General features: G+C 36.3%; 1 protein-coding gene across 2 annotated transcripts in view; it reads left to right on the forward strand.

Annotated features, from left to right (window-relative positions):
• NKAIN2 (sodium/potassium transporting ATPase interacting 2) overlaps positions 1-16482 on the forward strand; it is a gene marked incomplete at both ends in the record, with an annotated part of 531305 nt that overhangs the window by 272484 nt on the left and 242339 nt on the right. For both annotated transcript variants that reach the window (XM_080340969.1, XM_080340970.1), the window contains one exon: positions 13239-13319. In XM_080340969.1, coding sequence (XP_080197095.1) covers positions 13239-13319 — 81 coding nt within the window. The remainder of the gene's footprint in view (positions 1-13238; positions 13320-16482) is intronic.

A 16482-nucleotide genomic window follows, 5' to 3' on the forward strand; every position in this document is an offset into this window, starting at 1 on the left:
CACAAAGTTATCCTGTTGATCTTAAAGCAGCAGCAATTAATAAATCACAGTATTTTCCTACTGAGTGTTTCAGTACTTATTTCCACATACCAGGAGGAGTATGCACTTGATCTAGCACTCTGAAATGGAATTGAAGAGCAGGAGAAACCTGTTCAATTTTCATTATACCTTACAGAATTTGGAATAATTCAGCTTGGTCTCTTCAAAAACCCATTGCATTTCCAAGCAAAGTTATCAATCTGTCATGCTGTTGTCTCCTGTCATAAAACTGTCATCGCAGTCTCTCTGATGTGGCAGTGCTGGGGGCACTGGTGAAACTTCTTGGCTTGCTGGTACTCAGATTTTACATAGCAAGCTAGGCTGCTGCAATGGAAGTCACACGGCACTTCTGCTACAATGTGGGAGCTACCATGCCTTTCATTACTAATATCATCAAATACCATCTTGACATCTGGATATATTCCCACCCCATTTGAAATATCAGCTGTTTATTCCCTCACTGTTAACCTTTCTGACCTCTTTATAATTTGTTGAGCTATCATCCTTTCAACAATCTGCTATATTCTTTTTTTTCTTTTTTTTTTTTTTTTTTTGAAAAGTGCTGGGAAAGGGTTTGTGTAACATTGAGTGTTTATCAAAATAATGGGTATACTTTTCCATCTGAGCTGTGCAAAGGGTCATAATGCCAAGAAAGATCTGTAAGAATTAAAGAACCAGAGGAAAAGCTGGGGAGGAAAACCTGTGGAAATCATCTCACCCAACAACCCCCCCAAAGTGAAGCAAAGTCTTATGTTTCAGGCAGCTTTGGACCCTATAGTCATACCATTGGGTTTCCATTTGCTCTATCTTCTAATATTATTACATCAGAAATTATGCTGTAATTGATTGTATTAATGATACATGACAAATTTGTATGCATCTTGTCAGTTTAATTCCCTCATCATGTAATTTTCAAGAATTTATTTTTAAAGACTTGTTTAATTTAAAACTTAAATAATCTCCTTAAATTCTAATTTGCTGAGTTAGGACTGCTACAAAAAAAATATGTAGTCTAGCCTTAGCTTGAAATAACCTCTGTGTTGAACAATGGTCCTTGTCTGGTGATACATCCATTTTAATTTCATTTTCTACAGTATCCACATATTTTAATGACATATTTAACAGAGCTCTAGGACACTATGCACCAGAGGGTTTTTATTCCTAAATATTTTCCAACAAGTCCCCAGCCTTTGAGTCTTTCATTAATCACCTATTTGTTGTAGAAAATAATCTTCCAAAATTGTAAATGTTTCTTACTGGAACTATTTTAGCTAGCTGCTTTCAACACATAATCAGTATTTTCTACTTTTTTTTTTTGTTTGTTTCATCACAAGCAATAAGTAATGTTACCATGAACCATTTTCTGTTAAAATCCTCTTGAGAATGTAAAAATGACAGACTTTTTTATCCCGAAAGAAATGATGTGATGACTTTACTAGGAACTGTTCTGTGATTAAAGGTTTGCATTCCAAATAGCTGCAACTTCTTTCTTTACCTTTATATGTAGATCCAATTCTATTCTATTGTAGTCATTAGTTCTGATGCAGTAATGGTCTCCATGGAAGTTTGTGACTCTGACTCATGCACTGAAGGGAAAAATATTTTAAAGATCATATGATTCTTAATTAAAAGAATGACTGGACTACTGATACAAAGTGAAGAAAAAAGTTTGTTTAATTTCTAGGGCTATTTAGAACATCTCAGCTGTATGTTGCCATATAGTAATGTGTCTGAATTCCTCCCAGTGTCATCCATTTACAAAGCTTTCCTTGTTTCAAAACATGTAAAATAAGGTGTGGTTGTATTTTTTCATGGGGTTTTTGTCCTTTGAATTAGTGACATATAGTGCACTATGCTTAAACTATACTCCTAATTTGCCATACTCTCTGAATTTTATCTCATAATGGCTTTGTTCATCAGTGTCTTATCTGTAGATACATCTTGCTTTTCCTTTGACTATCAGTGCCATATCTTCCTTTGTTAAAGAGATATTTAAATGGTTCTGGCAAAACCGATCTTCAATGAGTGCAAGGAAAAAAAAAAAGCACAAAGATTTAGCGTATTGGTATCTCTGCAGTAGCATTTCTTTCTACAAAAGAAATGGCACTTTCAGGGTTACATAGGCTAGCCATGTAAAACCTTTATTTGGCACCTCTGTGTACTGAAACTGTCCAACTAGCTGATAAGTGGGCACCATGCCACTGAAGCAGATGGGCAGAGCTGCAGAGAGCCAAAAGACAATGTATGTGCATCAAGTGTGGATGTTGGTGGCAGGCTTCCCAGTCAATGATGTCTTAACGATTAAATGTCCCGTGTTTTTTGCATCTGTAGTTACAGAGATGCCAGCCTTACTTCTGGATGGTGTTTGAAAATCTCTTCTATTTTATTTTTGATTTATAAAGAACTTGTTTGAGAATGCTTGATCTGGAAGGAACTTGAGACAAGAAGGTTAACAGTATAGGAAATAGTAGCAATAACCTTTCCCAGTACAAAACAGGCACATGCGCTCACCCAAAAATGAGATGCAAATTTGAGTTCCAGAGGAAGGAGAGTGAAAACATTACTTAGGATATTTGAGATATGCAGTGGAAAGATGCAACAGGTACTTTCAGAGGAAGAAAATAAAATGCAATCAGATAAATGCAATTACTGTAGTTTTACCAAAAAGAAGGATTTAGAAGTTGCATCATGAAAGAGACTCAAAGACACGAATAATACATGTTAGGCTGTTCTTTGATTGTATCACATTTAGAGAAATAACATTTGGCCAGTCTATGTATATTAAGAGGACTGGACCAAAAAATTAGCTGATTACATCAGCAGTTTATTCTCAGAGCTGGAAGAACTTATTGCACACAATCTTTTTAGCTGATGATTTTTGATGCAAGTTGAAAGTGAAGGAAAAGATATTTTCCCTAAGATACTCTAGGAGAATGTTTTTCTTTGTTTTCTGAATAATACAGAGCCAAACATGCACACAGACACAGGTATAAACGTTCTTGAGGAAGGCCATAATTCATACAACAAACAAAGTGTAATGTGTTCTAGTGATTTGAGTGAAGTCAGATGTTGATTGATCAATAAATGAGGAAGATACTTTTATAATTTTACTTCCTTACAATATATGTAGTCTGGTTTTAGTGTGAAATGGATGTTTTTAGACACACATAGTCTCAAATTTCTCTGAGGAGATTATAAAATGAAGTCCATTATGCATTTTAATGCTTTTAGAAAGAGTGATGTTTGAGTATCTACTTTTATTTTATTTTTATAGCTGCAGATTTCTTTTTTATCTCATTGAAACATTCAGGATTGAAAAAGTCTGAAAAAAGCTATGCTGTATTAAAACACACTGATCTTGCCAAATCAGGCATTGTTGTCAATCAGATGTATCAGAAGGGAATAAGGGAAGGGGAAGTGTGTGCTTCGTCCTACTCTCTCCCCTCCCTGTGGCTCGTTAGCATCACTTGATGTCAGTCAGTCACACTCATGTGGGCACAGTGACAGTCTCACAGACATGCACCCACTACACAAGGAAGTTGCATCTAACCCTGGGCTCACCATACAGTTTCATGATGTTAGTTTTTGTGCCTCTGGAGTTTGGGTCGATCCAGTCCAGCTGTCTTAGCTTCCTAAACAAAATTCATTCTGGCTCCATGGTATGATTTGCACTAAACAGCAGTGCTGGTTGAGGTCCCTTTAAAGACAAACACTCTGCAGATCCAATTTGTGTTTTTCATCTCCAAAGAATGGGAAGTGACCTTTGCAGTTGACTGGTACTTTCAAAACAGCCACCAGCTTCCCAAAACACAGATGCCAGCCAGTGACTTTGAAAGTCTGTGTGCTCTGTTCCTCATCCCTGAAACACAAACTCTCCTAGTGCCTTAGCCACCTCCCAGTTTGCTTTCAAAATTTTGGAGTGGTTTTAGGAATTTTTGAAAATTTGTGCTTTAGAAAATAGTTCAAAGAGAGGTGAGAAAGCATTTGGTGATCCTAATTTATTTTTAGTTTCAGTTAAAACTCATTTGGAATATAAACAGCCAAAGCCAAACTCAAATCCCTCAATGAACTCAATGGCCAGACTCCTCATGGCTTTGAAAGTCAAAGTGTCAATTCAAAGAAAAGAGAAGGAAGAAAACAATACCTGGGAAGTTGAATAGAAACCTCTCAAATTATCAAAAAAGGTCTTATTGTATATGGCTTAGTTTTAGCAAGAATTTTGACGTAGTCACTAAGGGAGATGAATTGCCTTTATAAATAGTTGCAGTTGGCACTCAAATACTGAGACATCAATAAAAGAACCTAGATAAATGTCAGTAGAGTTCCGTTCCTAGCAACAGTATCTGTTGATTTTATTTTTTACATTCTGTTAAAAATGAACACTGAAAGAATTCTGAATTTCCTGATTTGTGTTTTTAATAGGGAATTTAAATGGGTACAGCCGCCAAAAACTCCATTAAAAGAAACTGTTCAATGACTGAATTATAATCAAGATTTTTCTTTATTAGTGTTTCTGAAAAGTCCAGAGGCACCAAGGAAACAGTCAATACAAGTGTAGCTACACCAATTTGCTGGAGAAGCATGTGAAGAAGCATGAAAGCATAGAGAAGCAGTGATTCCCCACAGAGGGGCTGGGCAGTCAGTGGGCCTTGTTGGACCACTCTCAAGAACTGGTACCATCAATGAAGCCTCTTAGGAGGGTGATGGTCCCATTCACATATTCTGCAGAAAAAAAAAATTACACAATCTATTCTTGAGCATTTTTCCAAATATTTCTTAACAACTAAGGCAGACTTGGACATACAAAACCTTTCTTCCATCTGCCATTTTTGTGCTAAATGTGTGCATTTTTTTTGCAGTAGGTTCATTGCATAGTAAAAGTCACCTTCAGGTGAAGCCCTGTATAAAGCAGTAACAGTTTATAGTAGCCAGTGATCTTGTCCATGTTCCTTTTGCATTAGTAATTCATTAGTAAAATGCTCTGTGGTGCTACAAGTTACAGTGAAATTTTACAGAAACAATTATTGAAGTTTTCCCCTAAGATTTAATAATGAAAAATATCCATGAATGACAGCTTTAATTTTTGCGAATGCAGTTTCTACACTGATCATTATGTACTAACTTTGAGGAAATCCAGAGTTAAAAATACTTAGTGTCTTCAGAATGGTCTAGAAGGCAGGGTTTGGAAAATATATTTTCAAGTATTTCTAGCTCTTGCATCAAAGAACAAAATGACCTCCAAAATGGCATAATTTTGACTTCTATCTTTCTTCTTTTCTATGCCAACAATAATATGAATTTAACAGCTGATAAGAACTGCTCAAAAAATAATGCCATTTCAAAGCCTTGACTTCACAGTTTTAGACAGTGTAGAGCATTGATTTCTAGTGCTAGTAGCTCTTGAGGTAGATCCTGGTAGAATCATGTTATAATTGAAGCAGAAGGGTAGATGCTATTGCCTGACCAGATCAGGTTATGTCTTGAAAAATAGAGATATTACTAGAATTCCTATATAAAGAAAGCACTCTGAACTCTGTTTAACTGAGAATTATCTGTATATCATTTTCCTGTTACTTATGTTTAATTAGTCACTTGTATTTTGAGAAACTTTATGATCTCTTGCACAAACTGAAAAAAAAAAAACAAAACAGGAAAGTAACATTAATAAAAAAGAAAAATACCATTTTGTCTGTGCATATATGTGTGTATATGTACGTGTCTGCAGCTGGGTACATATGTACTGTGTCGCAAAAAATTGAGTATTCAAATATTTGAAGTTGCTTCCTGCTGGTAAATGTTTCACAACAAAGATGCGATCAAAAGAAATAGAGGAATTGAATGAAAAGTGAAGCCAAACCAATTAAATCTCTACTGCTAAGTCAAAATAATAAAATAAATATGTCCTGTTGAAATTTCTGCCTTACCACTTTTGTTAAAGAAGTAAGGAGTTTTAACATATGAATGAAGAAGAAACCTACAAAAGAAAGAAAAAAAAGCATTTGAGATGACAAAAACAAATTTTCAAATTTCTCCACTCCTAATTTGTAAGAATTGCAGAAAGTAAACTCTTTTTAAAGTAACTTGCTAGTTAACTAAAGTAAAGTAATTAGTTAGTTTATTTATTAAGAAGAGAGTAAGTACACCAAGAAAATGTGTCATTTGGCAGCTGGACACTGAAACAGAATCCGAAAAACTAACAAAAGTGATGCAGTACCCTAGAGCAACTGCCATGTTAGCACTTCTCACAATCTTTTCCACTAAAACCTGAAGAGCTGTAAATCTAAGAAACAGAAAATGAACAAATGAATGATTCAAGCTTAAGCATTAATGGACTATCACTGTGTGTAGCATACAAGAGACAATAGTTCCCAGAAGATGTCTCTTCAGCAGTCATTTGGGGATATTTTACACTGGTGATGTTTAAATTGCTTTGTTATTTTTTGTTTATGTGGAAAAAAGGGAGTGCATACCTGCATAGTGCCATGTTACTATCGCATTTTTGATGTCACTGGTACAAGATTTTTAATGGCCTCTGTGACACTGGGAATTTTGCCTTGGAGGAGTTTAGCTTTCCAAACAGCAAGGGTGGAGTGAGCTGTGTCAGACACTGAGAAATGATCTGAGTCTTGGAAGTGCATTTTCCCCTCAATTGACTGTAAGGGGAATCTAGGCCCTGCTCAGAGGAGGACATCTGCATTGCGGACAGCTAAATGTAGGCAGATGGATATGGCTTCAGCAGTAATGTACTCCGTAGAAATCCAGCTTCTCTCATGCAGAAGAAGTTGAGGCTATGTCTCCTGAAAATAAGTAAATCTCTGCTGTGTATTCTGGGTCCAGCATAATTTTGGCACATGATAAAATGGAAACAAAACAGAAGCCAAAAGGAAAAAGTAGCCCAGTAAGTCCCACCCAAACTATAACTCCCCGGCTATGAGTAGACTGAGGGGCAACTGCACATCGTAGTGATGTGCTGGGCTCTGGTCTATCACCTCATCTATTTGTGACCTGACCAGAATGTGCCTCAGCTTTCTTCTTGACTTTTATGCTTATGGATCCTTCCCACACAAATCAAGGGGAAAACAGAGTGAATACACTTCCATATAAAATTAGGTCTTATAAATAAGCCCAAGGAAACTGAAAGTTTATACATATCTACTGGGTGTATAGAAGCCTCTGGGAAGAAATTTTAAGCAGCACTTGCTCTAGATCTGCAAGCAGTGATTGCTCAGGAGCAAAACCACAATCCAACAGTAATTTTCTGTTTGGTAGTGACCAGTCCTGATGCACTTGACAGTTCAGCAGCTTTCAGTCAGTTTTGGCAGAGGATGCTAATTATTGAAGTGTAATAAAGAGGAAGTAAAATATCAGGTAGAATTTTTACCTGAGCGAGCAAAGGGAAGGAGAAAGTATAAATACCTTTGTGACTGATGAAAGGCTGAAGAGCCAAGGACTCACAGTGCCAAAGGGTTAAAAAAATTCCTGATAAACACAAGCAGACAAATTAGACTGTCATTGCAATCTGAGACAGAAAAGTCCAACAAATCAAAAATGGATTTTATAAAATCAATTCATATTCACTTAGAAACTCACCAAGATGGACAGTGCTCTGACACTGTGGCCATGATTGATTAAAAAAATAAAAAAGAAGAAAAAACAAACCAGAAAAAAAGGGTCTAAGTCCTAATGATGTGAGGAATGCAGCCAAGCAAAACCAGTGCAAGCTGCATTCTGTGACAACCAACAAGCAATGAAAAAAGTCTAGAGGATTATGTCATTCCACAAGAGCTTCCCAGTACATTCAAGAAAGTGAATGAACATTTATTGAAGTTGAACTGGTTGCACAAAGCCCTCTGCTGCCAGGAACATTATTATTTGTTGTCAAGACTACTGGTTTTGGCCCTTAGCTCTCTCCCATTGAGGCCTGTAGGTAGCTGCTGGGCAGGAAAAACTTTCATGTGGATCATTAAAAGCAGAGCACGGTTGCTCTTTGTATTAGGTTACTGAGAGAAGCAGTTCTGCTTAAAACAGCTGGTACTCATGTATTCAATAACTCAGTCTCTCCTGAGCATGAATTTGGCTCCTGACTTCTCTTTGGAATCAGGCTGTGGTTTCTGATCCTGCTCTGTGCTGGAGGCTTTCTACTGAGGTATGGCTCCTAATGGCTTCTATACCTGGACTCTCCACCATGCTGTGCTGCCCACACCCTCGTCAGCTCTCAGGGGAAAGCCGCAGGCAATGAGAACGGAAAGGAAACAGCAAAACACACAGAGCAGATTAAATAAGAGAATGGTGCCAAGTGAACACATGAAATCACCCTGTAGCCTACTGTCATGGCTATTTCAAATGGACTTTGCCCAGGGGAGTCAAGGTGAGGTCTTTTACTAGTTCTAGGAAGGTGGAAACAAGAGGCAGAACTTTCACGTTTTGGTTTGAACAGGCAACCACAGAGGTTATGACAACTAAACCATGTACTTTGCTATTCAGGAATAGCTGCCTCCACCAAATAGCTGTTTCTATTTGAGAGGGGCTTTTTGAAGGTAAGCAGAGCTGTAGGCACCTGAAAGATTAGTTGAATGTTATCATTAAGTTTAATAGTATGTTGGTGCCAAGTATTCAGAATTCCAGTTGGTGTCAAATTTGATGGGGAAAAGGTAAGTTTGCAAATTGTGTTTCTAAGTGATGTATCTTCATAGACAGGGGAAATCAGGGGGAAATAACTCTAGAAGCAAAGATAATGATAAGAGTGGACAGTTGTTACTGTGTTACTGGAAAGAGCTACTCCTTTCAAGACATGGTGGACTCAATGTAATCTTCAAACAACTCAAGGACTGTTTCGCAGATAGCATAAAGAATCACATTTTCAACAACTTTGACAGATGTAGTCACTATTTTTTCAGAATGGTGCATGGAAGAGTCTTGGGGTATATTTTCAGATTTGGAAGAAGCTGAAACTATAATTGTGTACATTTCTAAAAGAAGTTAAGTAGCAAATCACTAATCACAACAACAGTTCAATTGCTTTCAATTGCACAATGTAATATCCTGTAGGTCTGGAGCCCTTGTATCCCTCAGTCAAATGTGATTGTAATTGATTCACATAGCCAAAAATAATTTGGGAGCAAGAGAAATGCCATGTAAAGTTCTGTGAAAAAAATGGCTCACTATACTCAAAAGGTGACATATTTTTCCTTCAGGCAAAGTGACAAGAATATTAGATATGAGTTCTGGTGACTAGGTTTATATCACAGGCAGTAATGTGCTACCTGGACTTTCGGTTCTTGTGCCCTGCTGGTGATTTTCCTGTTGGGCTGTGGAGTTAGGTCTAGTCATTTGATTTCTTTGACCTTCAGTTTCCCTATTAGTAAAATGGAGACAATGCAACTTAGCCAGCTTTGAGAGAAGTGTGAAGAGGGATGAATGGATTCTTAGAACTCTTTCAAGTATTTTAATATTTCAGTTTCCCATTCCCCAAGAAAAAATACATCCTATATTAATTTGCATTGATTCAAAGCAAATTTTCAAACCTGTAACTACACAGTGCCAATAAATCATACAGTACATAATTCGTCTCATAATTCTTTGCAGAGGGTTAAAAATTCATGTGTACTTGTCTATTTTACCATATAATAGCTGTATTTATATAATTTGTTTTAAAAAAAAAAAAGTTTTACTGACTGGCAGCAGCTTTGCAAAATAGTAAGCATAATTTTCAGGTTTTGACTTCCAGTTTTACCTCTTTCCAGTGTAGATTTCCATAAAAATAATAAGCTGTGTTGTCATTGCTATGCCTTCTGTCAGCATCTCCTGCTTGGTCAAGTGTGTTTGCATCAAGGTTCTTGTCTTGTTGACATGTGACTGCTGTAGCATTGTGGTGGCTTCTGTCAGATAATGCAGCCGTCTTGAACTTACGAGAAAAAATACAGCTATAGCCCTTTGAAGAACTCTCATAAATTGTGTTTCTAATTAGATGTATATTATAGAGAGTACCAGAGGGATTTGGTCATTGTCACAGACCTCCAAAGCTGAATTTTGCAACAATTTGTTGAAGCACATAGACAAAAAGAGGCATTTATGACTGCATGTGATCCAGAGATAAGAGATGTGCTATATCTGAAGCATCTGAAATAAGAAGCAGTGGGAAGCACAAGCATCCTTGTATTTCAAGACAATTATACTCAGTGTTTATCCACAGAATCCAGGCAGCAAACAATAAAACATTTCAAAAGGAAGCCATTTAAAACATGCTTTAAAAAGATATTTTTAAACCTTATCTGTAGTCAAATAACAGCAGATGCTTGTTAAAAGAGTGTATCTAAAAACCAGATAAATTTGTCATTTTTTTGGTGATAGACTGGAGAGTGGAAAAGAGAAATTACACTTATTCAGGTACGCATAAGGCTCTCTGCTGGGATAAGCAGCTCCAAAGGGCCTTGGAATGTTCTGCTGGATGTGTTGTGCACAGATAGCATTTCATCAGCTGTTGCCTATGTGCAATGTGACAAGCTGTGCCATGAACAGCTGATCCAATGAAACGTAGTTTCCAGTGGCTCTCTCCCACATTCTTCCCCCTTTGTGTGGACCGTTAAAAGATGATTTTTCTGTATGAGGATTTAGTAGATTATCTCTTCCCATTTTCAGGTCTATTTTCCTGAAACTTTTGTGAAAAAATATCTTTGAACCTTCCAGTCTTTTTTCCAGTTTGCTTAAAATTGTTCAGGATCACAGAAGTTATTTCAAGGGAACAGACATCACACATGGGTATTTCTGCTTAAGTCTAATTTCTTTGGGAAACCAGTCTAAATGCAGCATTTCAAATTTTTACTATAAGAAATCCACTTCATGTGTCAGAAAGAATTCTTGCATTAATTCCATCAGAGTATATATATTCTTGTATAACATTAAAGTATTCATTGGAAAAACCTAGCAAGTTAAAATGCTACAAAGTTATAAAAAATGCCAAATTAAGGTTATTGAATCTAAATTAATGTTTCCTTCTCTTGTTCTAGTAGTTACAATGTTCCGTGTTATGTATAAAGCCAGGTGTACCAAGCTACAGGAAAATGAAATGCTCAGTGTACTTCATGTCTCAGAGTTGGGTTAAAAAAAAAAAGAAACAGACAACAACAGGAGTGTTTTAAGACCGTGCATCTGAATTAAGTTCATGTATTCCCAAGTTTTATGAACAGCCTATACTCAAAGAGTAGATGTACACTAGAGAGGCCTTAAAATCTCCACCCCTGGACATATGCAGATCTCAGCTGGACAAATCCCTGCACAACTTGATCTATGCTGGTCATGCTTTGAGCAGAGATTTGACCAGGTGACCTCCAGAGAGTCCCTCCTGACCTAAATAAATCTATGGTCTTTGACCAGATCTATGGACCTGAAAGAGCTGTCCTATAAAGTATGTAACCTGTATGCTTTAAACTACCTAAAATTACTTCTGTGTAAAAAAATTCGAACCTTTAAAACTGTGTGAGCTTCCATTAGATCAGAACAATATTTATCAAAATTCTTTAAAATCTGTACATCGTCTACTTAGGCTGGTTGGCAATTAATTGGTTATCTACAAAAAAAAAAAAAAGAAATCAAACAGGGCAAAGTTTTACTCATGTTGGATATATTCTCACTTTAGATCTCCTGAGAAAGGCCAGAATTGTTTTACTTTCACAGCATCTAGAAGATTAAGTAGAATATGGCATGTTAAATGATAGACAATCTGATGCAAAACAGTACTTCCAAGAGAAATGCAAGAAGACTCCTATGTAGGTTGTTACTGAATTTAGAGAATGAGATTGTCCTTGATTACAAACAGTTGTTTTTCATATATTTTTTGTAAGGGATGGATAGTGTAGAGTCTAAAATATTGTCTGCTTTTTCAGAAAGTGATATAATGCAAAGGTGTGCAGAGAACAGTGTTTCCTAATTTGAAAAGTAGTTTAAAAAAATTCATCAGTACAGTTTGGAGAAAAGACAACAAAACAGGGTAAGTCTGTAAATACTTGAGAGAAATAAGTGGGTGATATAAAAAAAGGAAATAACCCTCAGCTATAACAGGTAGTGAATAGCATCGTGTGTCTGTCATGTTTCACACGTATGCAGTGCCATGGGTCAGTGGAATGAAATTAAGAAACATCCAGAACTGAATTGTGAACAGCTAGAAGATAGCTACAACAATCATTAGAAAAACAGTTGTAGATCCTAAGGTTTATTAGATGACGGAATAATTTGTCAAGGGAAATTCTCAAGCACAAACATTAGATAGGAGTAGCAACAGCAGGTCAAACTTTATTATATGAGATCCTCCAGCTTTACGACAGGGAAATGTGGTTTCCAGTCCTAGCAGATAAGCTTTTGTGAATAGAAAAAAGAAACAAAATAGTGGACAGAAGGAGGGAAAACACGTACTCCATTACTTACATGAGATATGTGAATAGAAATTTGTCAGCCACCAATGAACTGATATTGCTTAAGCATGAGTACTTCTCCTATACACTGTAAACCAAAACAAGGCAAAACCAAAACAAAACAGAAGCCCAAAGGAACTGGAAATTTAAAATACAGTCTGTCCCTGAGGGTGGTGAGTAGTTATGAACCATGCTTTGGAATGTCACAAAATATATTGATGGAGGCAGTTGTCATGACCCAAACCTTCCATATTTTGTAGAAATACTTAAATATAACTTACATAGAGATGTGTATTTTCTTGAGGTTATATATGTATGTTTAGTTCCTTGAGACTAAATCTGAAGTTTTGCAGAATCCAGTGCCTGCTTCAATTAGCCTTTGTTATTTAGTAAGTTGTATTTGAATAACCATTAGCATTAACAGCTCTGCACTTCTCACATGTAATTGATATTGCGTGCCTCTCTTGATATTGAAGTGTTCCCCATTTGAACAATAATGAGACATCCAGATTAGTCTCCAATTCAAATGTCAGATCTGTCAACTGTTTTCTCAAATACAGATTTTCTGGTGTGACTGAGGACTCACTAGTTCACTCTAGGGTGTGTCTGTGAAAGGGAAGAATTTATTCTTGATTCTCTTTTATATGTCACATTTTTATTCATACATGTCATATTTATAGTCTGCTTTTGTCTTGGATTGAACTAATGGTCTAAGTTTAGAACTAATGAACTAAGTTTACCTCAGTTGGAAGTTAAATTATTAATGCGCTGTTTCTCTCTTCCTCCCTGCAGTATGCTGTTTGGCTGGTCCTTTGGGTTACATGGAACGTGTTTGTTATCTGCTTCTATTTGGAGGCTGGGAACCTTTCAAAGGTAATTACTATTGGACACATTAGGACGTCAGCACTGTGTTAACATGCCCTAGTCAAAAGGCTGTGTTGTGTTTTACTCATTCTGTTAGTATTATAAGAATGATGGTAGTATGATAGAAATTTGGAGTATTCTGGGTATGTTAGAAACTTTTAATCTAGGCAGTAATAATCATATACATTCTGATGCCCACAACAATAATGATACATATGTTTTAAAAGAAAACTACCTTGTTTTGCCCCCTCAGTAATTCTACAATGGAAAGTTCACCTCTATGAGAGATATTAATTAGTGATTTCATGAATACAAAAGATTACCATCCTAAGAGTAAACAATTATTTTTTGTACCTTTTAGCTTGCTGTTACTTATCTTGATTCCTTTCAAGAGTCTTATAACAAAGCATAGTAATTGTAAGACAAGATCTCTTTCATTAAATTAAAATGTAAACTGTGGTGCCAGTTTACAATTGCCAGATTGCAATTCGGCTGCAGCCGTGTTTTTTAGCCTTATGCTTCTGGTAGGAGTGTCATGATCGAACACTTACACACAGTCAAAATCCATAGGAAAAATATATTTTCCTAAGAAAGACATATTTATAGGGTTTTATTGACACATAACACATAAACTGACAGTTGGTAATGGGCTCAAACCAAGATCCCAAACAAAAACTCATACTTTTTAAGGCATTCACAAAAGGCTGGCAATTTGTGGGATAAAAGATTAGCAGTGATATCAAATTATTTTGTAAAAGTGAAAAGCTTCAACTGAGTCTAAACATTGTTGTCCATGCTGAGTTATGCTCACAGTGCTGTGAACCGACCATCAAGGAGAAACCCACATGTGAAAGAGATCAGACTCTCTTCTTGACTCAGGTATTTAGTTGCTATTCCTGATTAAAGGGAGTTTAGTCCAACTGTAAATTACAGATGTATTTCTCTGATCTTTTGTGAGTTACTGATACGTTATGATGCAGAAAGTTAAACACAATTACAGGAGGAATAAATGAAGCAAATATACTTGCTTACCTTTATTATGTCTCAAATCACCCCCAAAGTACAAAAAATACTAGAGACTGGGATGTTTCATCCCAATATATTCTGTTTCTTCAAAAGACGCTGACTTCAAAAGGATTAGAATTTCATTTCCTGAAGGTGTGAAGTAATTTTCTGCAGGTAAAATGTTACACTTTCTGCATTTTATACCTTCAGACAGGCCCAATCTCATTAAAAGCTTGGCAAAAACATAGTAAATAAAAGAACTTGCATATATTATTTTTATTTGGTTGAAATGCTTTCTGTATTGCTAAGTGTATACATATACAACAAACCCAGCATCTGTTGTACAATTATAGTCAAATTAATCCTTCGTCCTTCCACCTGCTTGTTTCAGCCACCTTCATTCCTAAACTTCTAAGTGTTGGGATGCTTATTGTGTCAGCGGAAGAAAAAGGGCGTGGGAAGAGTGAAAGGAGAAACAGCTGTTAGAGCACTGTGTTTTAAATGGGTGTAAAACCAGCTTAACAACGCTTGTAAGTGCTAGCTAGAATGAAGATGGGCCAGAAACAGTATATCAACTTGGAACTCTTTTTTCCTGAAGTCTATGGCTGAGTCATTTAGAGTGTTTCCCAGCCAACCATATGGTTGAGGCTTATATTTGGATGCAGTTAAAATTTTTATTTGGTCTCTAGAGGTACTATTTGTTCCAGTGAAATGATCTGCCTTGAAATACCCAGTAGAGTATATTCTTTCCACTTCGTCTGGTTTTCAGACCAACAGCATTGGGAAAGAGAGGAAGAAGGGAGAATGCTTCTAGAAAACTGATTTAAGAAATAGATACAGATAGACTCATTATCTACAAAAGGTCTAGTTCATACATGGGACATCACTCTCCTCTCCCTTTCAACTGTGCATGGTACATCAAAATTTCCCCACGTGACCAAATCTTCTGCAAGACCTAGGGCCTAGAAATATATGTCTAATGGAAAGACACCCAGCTGTTTGGGTGGATAAAACATATCCTCTAGTTCTAGATTATTCAGAGGCTCCAACTGTTTTACAGATATAGGTTTCTTACAAAATGGATCATTTTAAGTTTTATGTCGCTCAGTTACATTCATAACTCTTGAACTGAATCTTCTTTATTATTTATGTTTTCATCTGGGAATAACTGCAACTTTAAATCTGTAGTGGTACTCCTGTGTATTTTTTTTGTGTTTGGAATGGCATGTAGAACCTTGAAAAAAGCTCCAAGTCTGAACTGGTTCTAAATAGAGAATAAAAAATAACCTTTAGGTAAGTACCAGAGGGATGCCTCTGAGGTTGTAAACTATGAGAGAGGATCCTGCACAGCATGGTTTTAGGAATTGATAGGTTAAAATTACAGCCTAGTAATAGTTCAGCTGGGTATAGTTTATTTTCATATGTATAATTTACAGCTTCCTACCAAATAAAATAAAAGAAAGGCCTTTTTTAAAAGGTTTAGAGAACAGCTTTTTATTCTGTGTATATGTACATCAATTTTACCATCATCACCTGCTGATAAAATGAAGAGGAGGTATTTCAATTTTTAATATACCTTATTACAAAAGGCTTGCTAATTTCATTCTTTTTTATTTTAGTTGTGAGGGCGAAGGTCATGGCATTTTTACAGTTTCTCCTTATTACACTGCAAAGACTCAGAAATTTTTAGAACAATGAAGTAATCATCTCTGAAGAGACTGAGGATGCTCAAGGATTATTAGTGAACAGCCGTGCAAATCTGTTTGCATTATACACCATTAGAATCATATATATCTTGTGGAAAACGGTTTCACACTAAGTATTTTCTCCCCTTGAGACATGGTTGTCTTTGCTGAAACTCTTTCACAGCAAGCTGGAATATTTATGGCTTTGTAACAAAGAAGAAGGGCAATCACTCGTTCTTAACCTTTGTTGTTATGTGGATCTGTGAATGAATGCCTAGAAAACCCACTTCTCAGATTTACTTTTCAATATTACTCTTCAATAACATCTAATTAGTCTGTGTGTTGTTCTGCTTGCTGGTGAGTGCCATACTCAGAACAAGTAGGACTTTAAGGTTTCAGGAGTGGTAATATTTATTTTGGCCTATGGCTAAGGAAATGTAAGCATAACCTCTTGTCTTGAATTAGATGGATCTCAAGTACAC

Source organism: Nesoenas mayeri, assembly GCF_963082525.1.
Source record: "Nesoenas mayeri genome assembly, chromosome: 3".
Lineage (NCBI taxonomy): Eukaryota > Metazoa > Chordata > Aves > Columbiformes > Columbidae > Nesoenas > Nesoenas mayeri.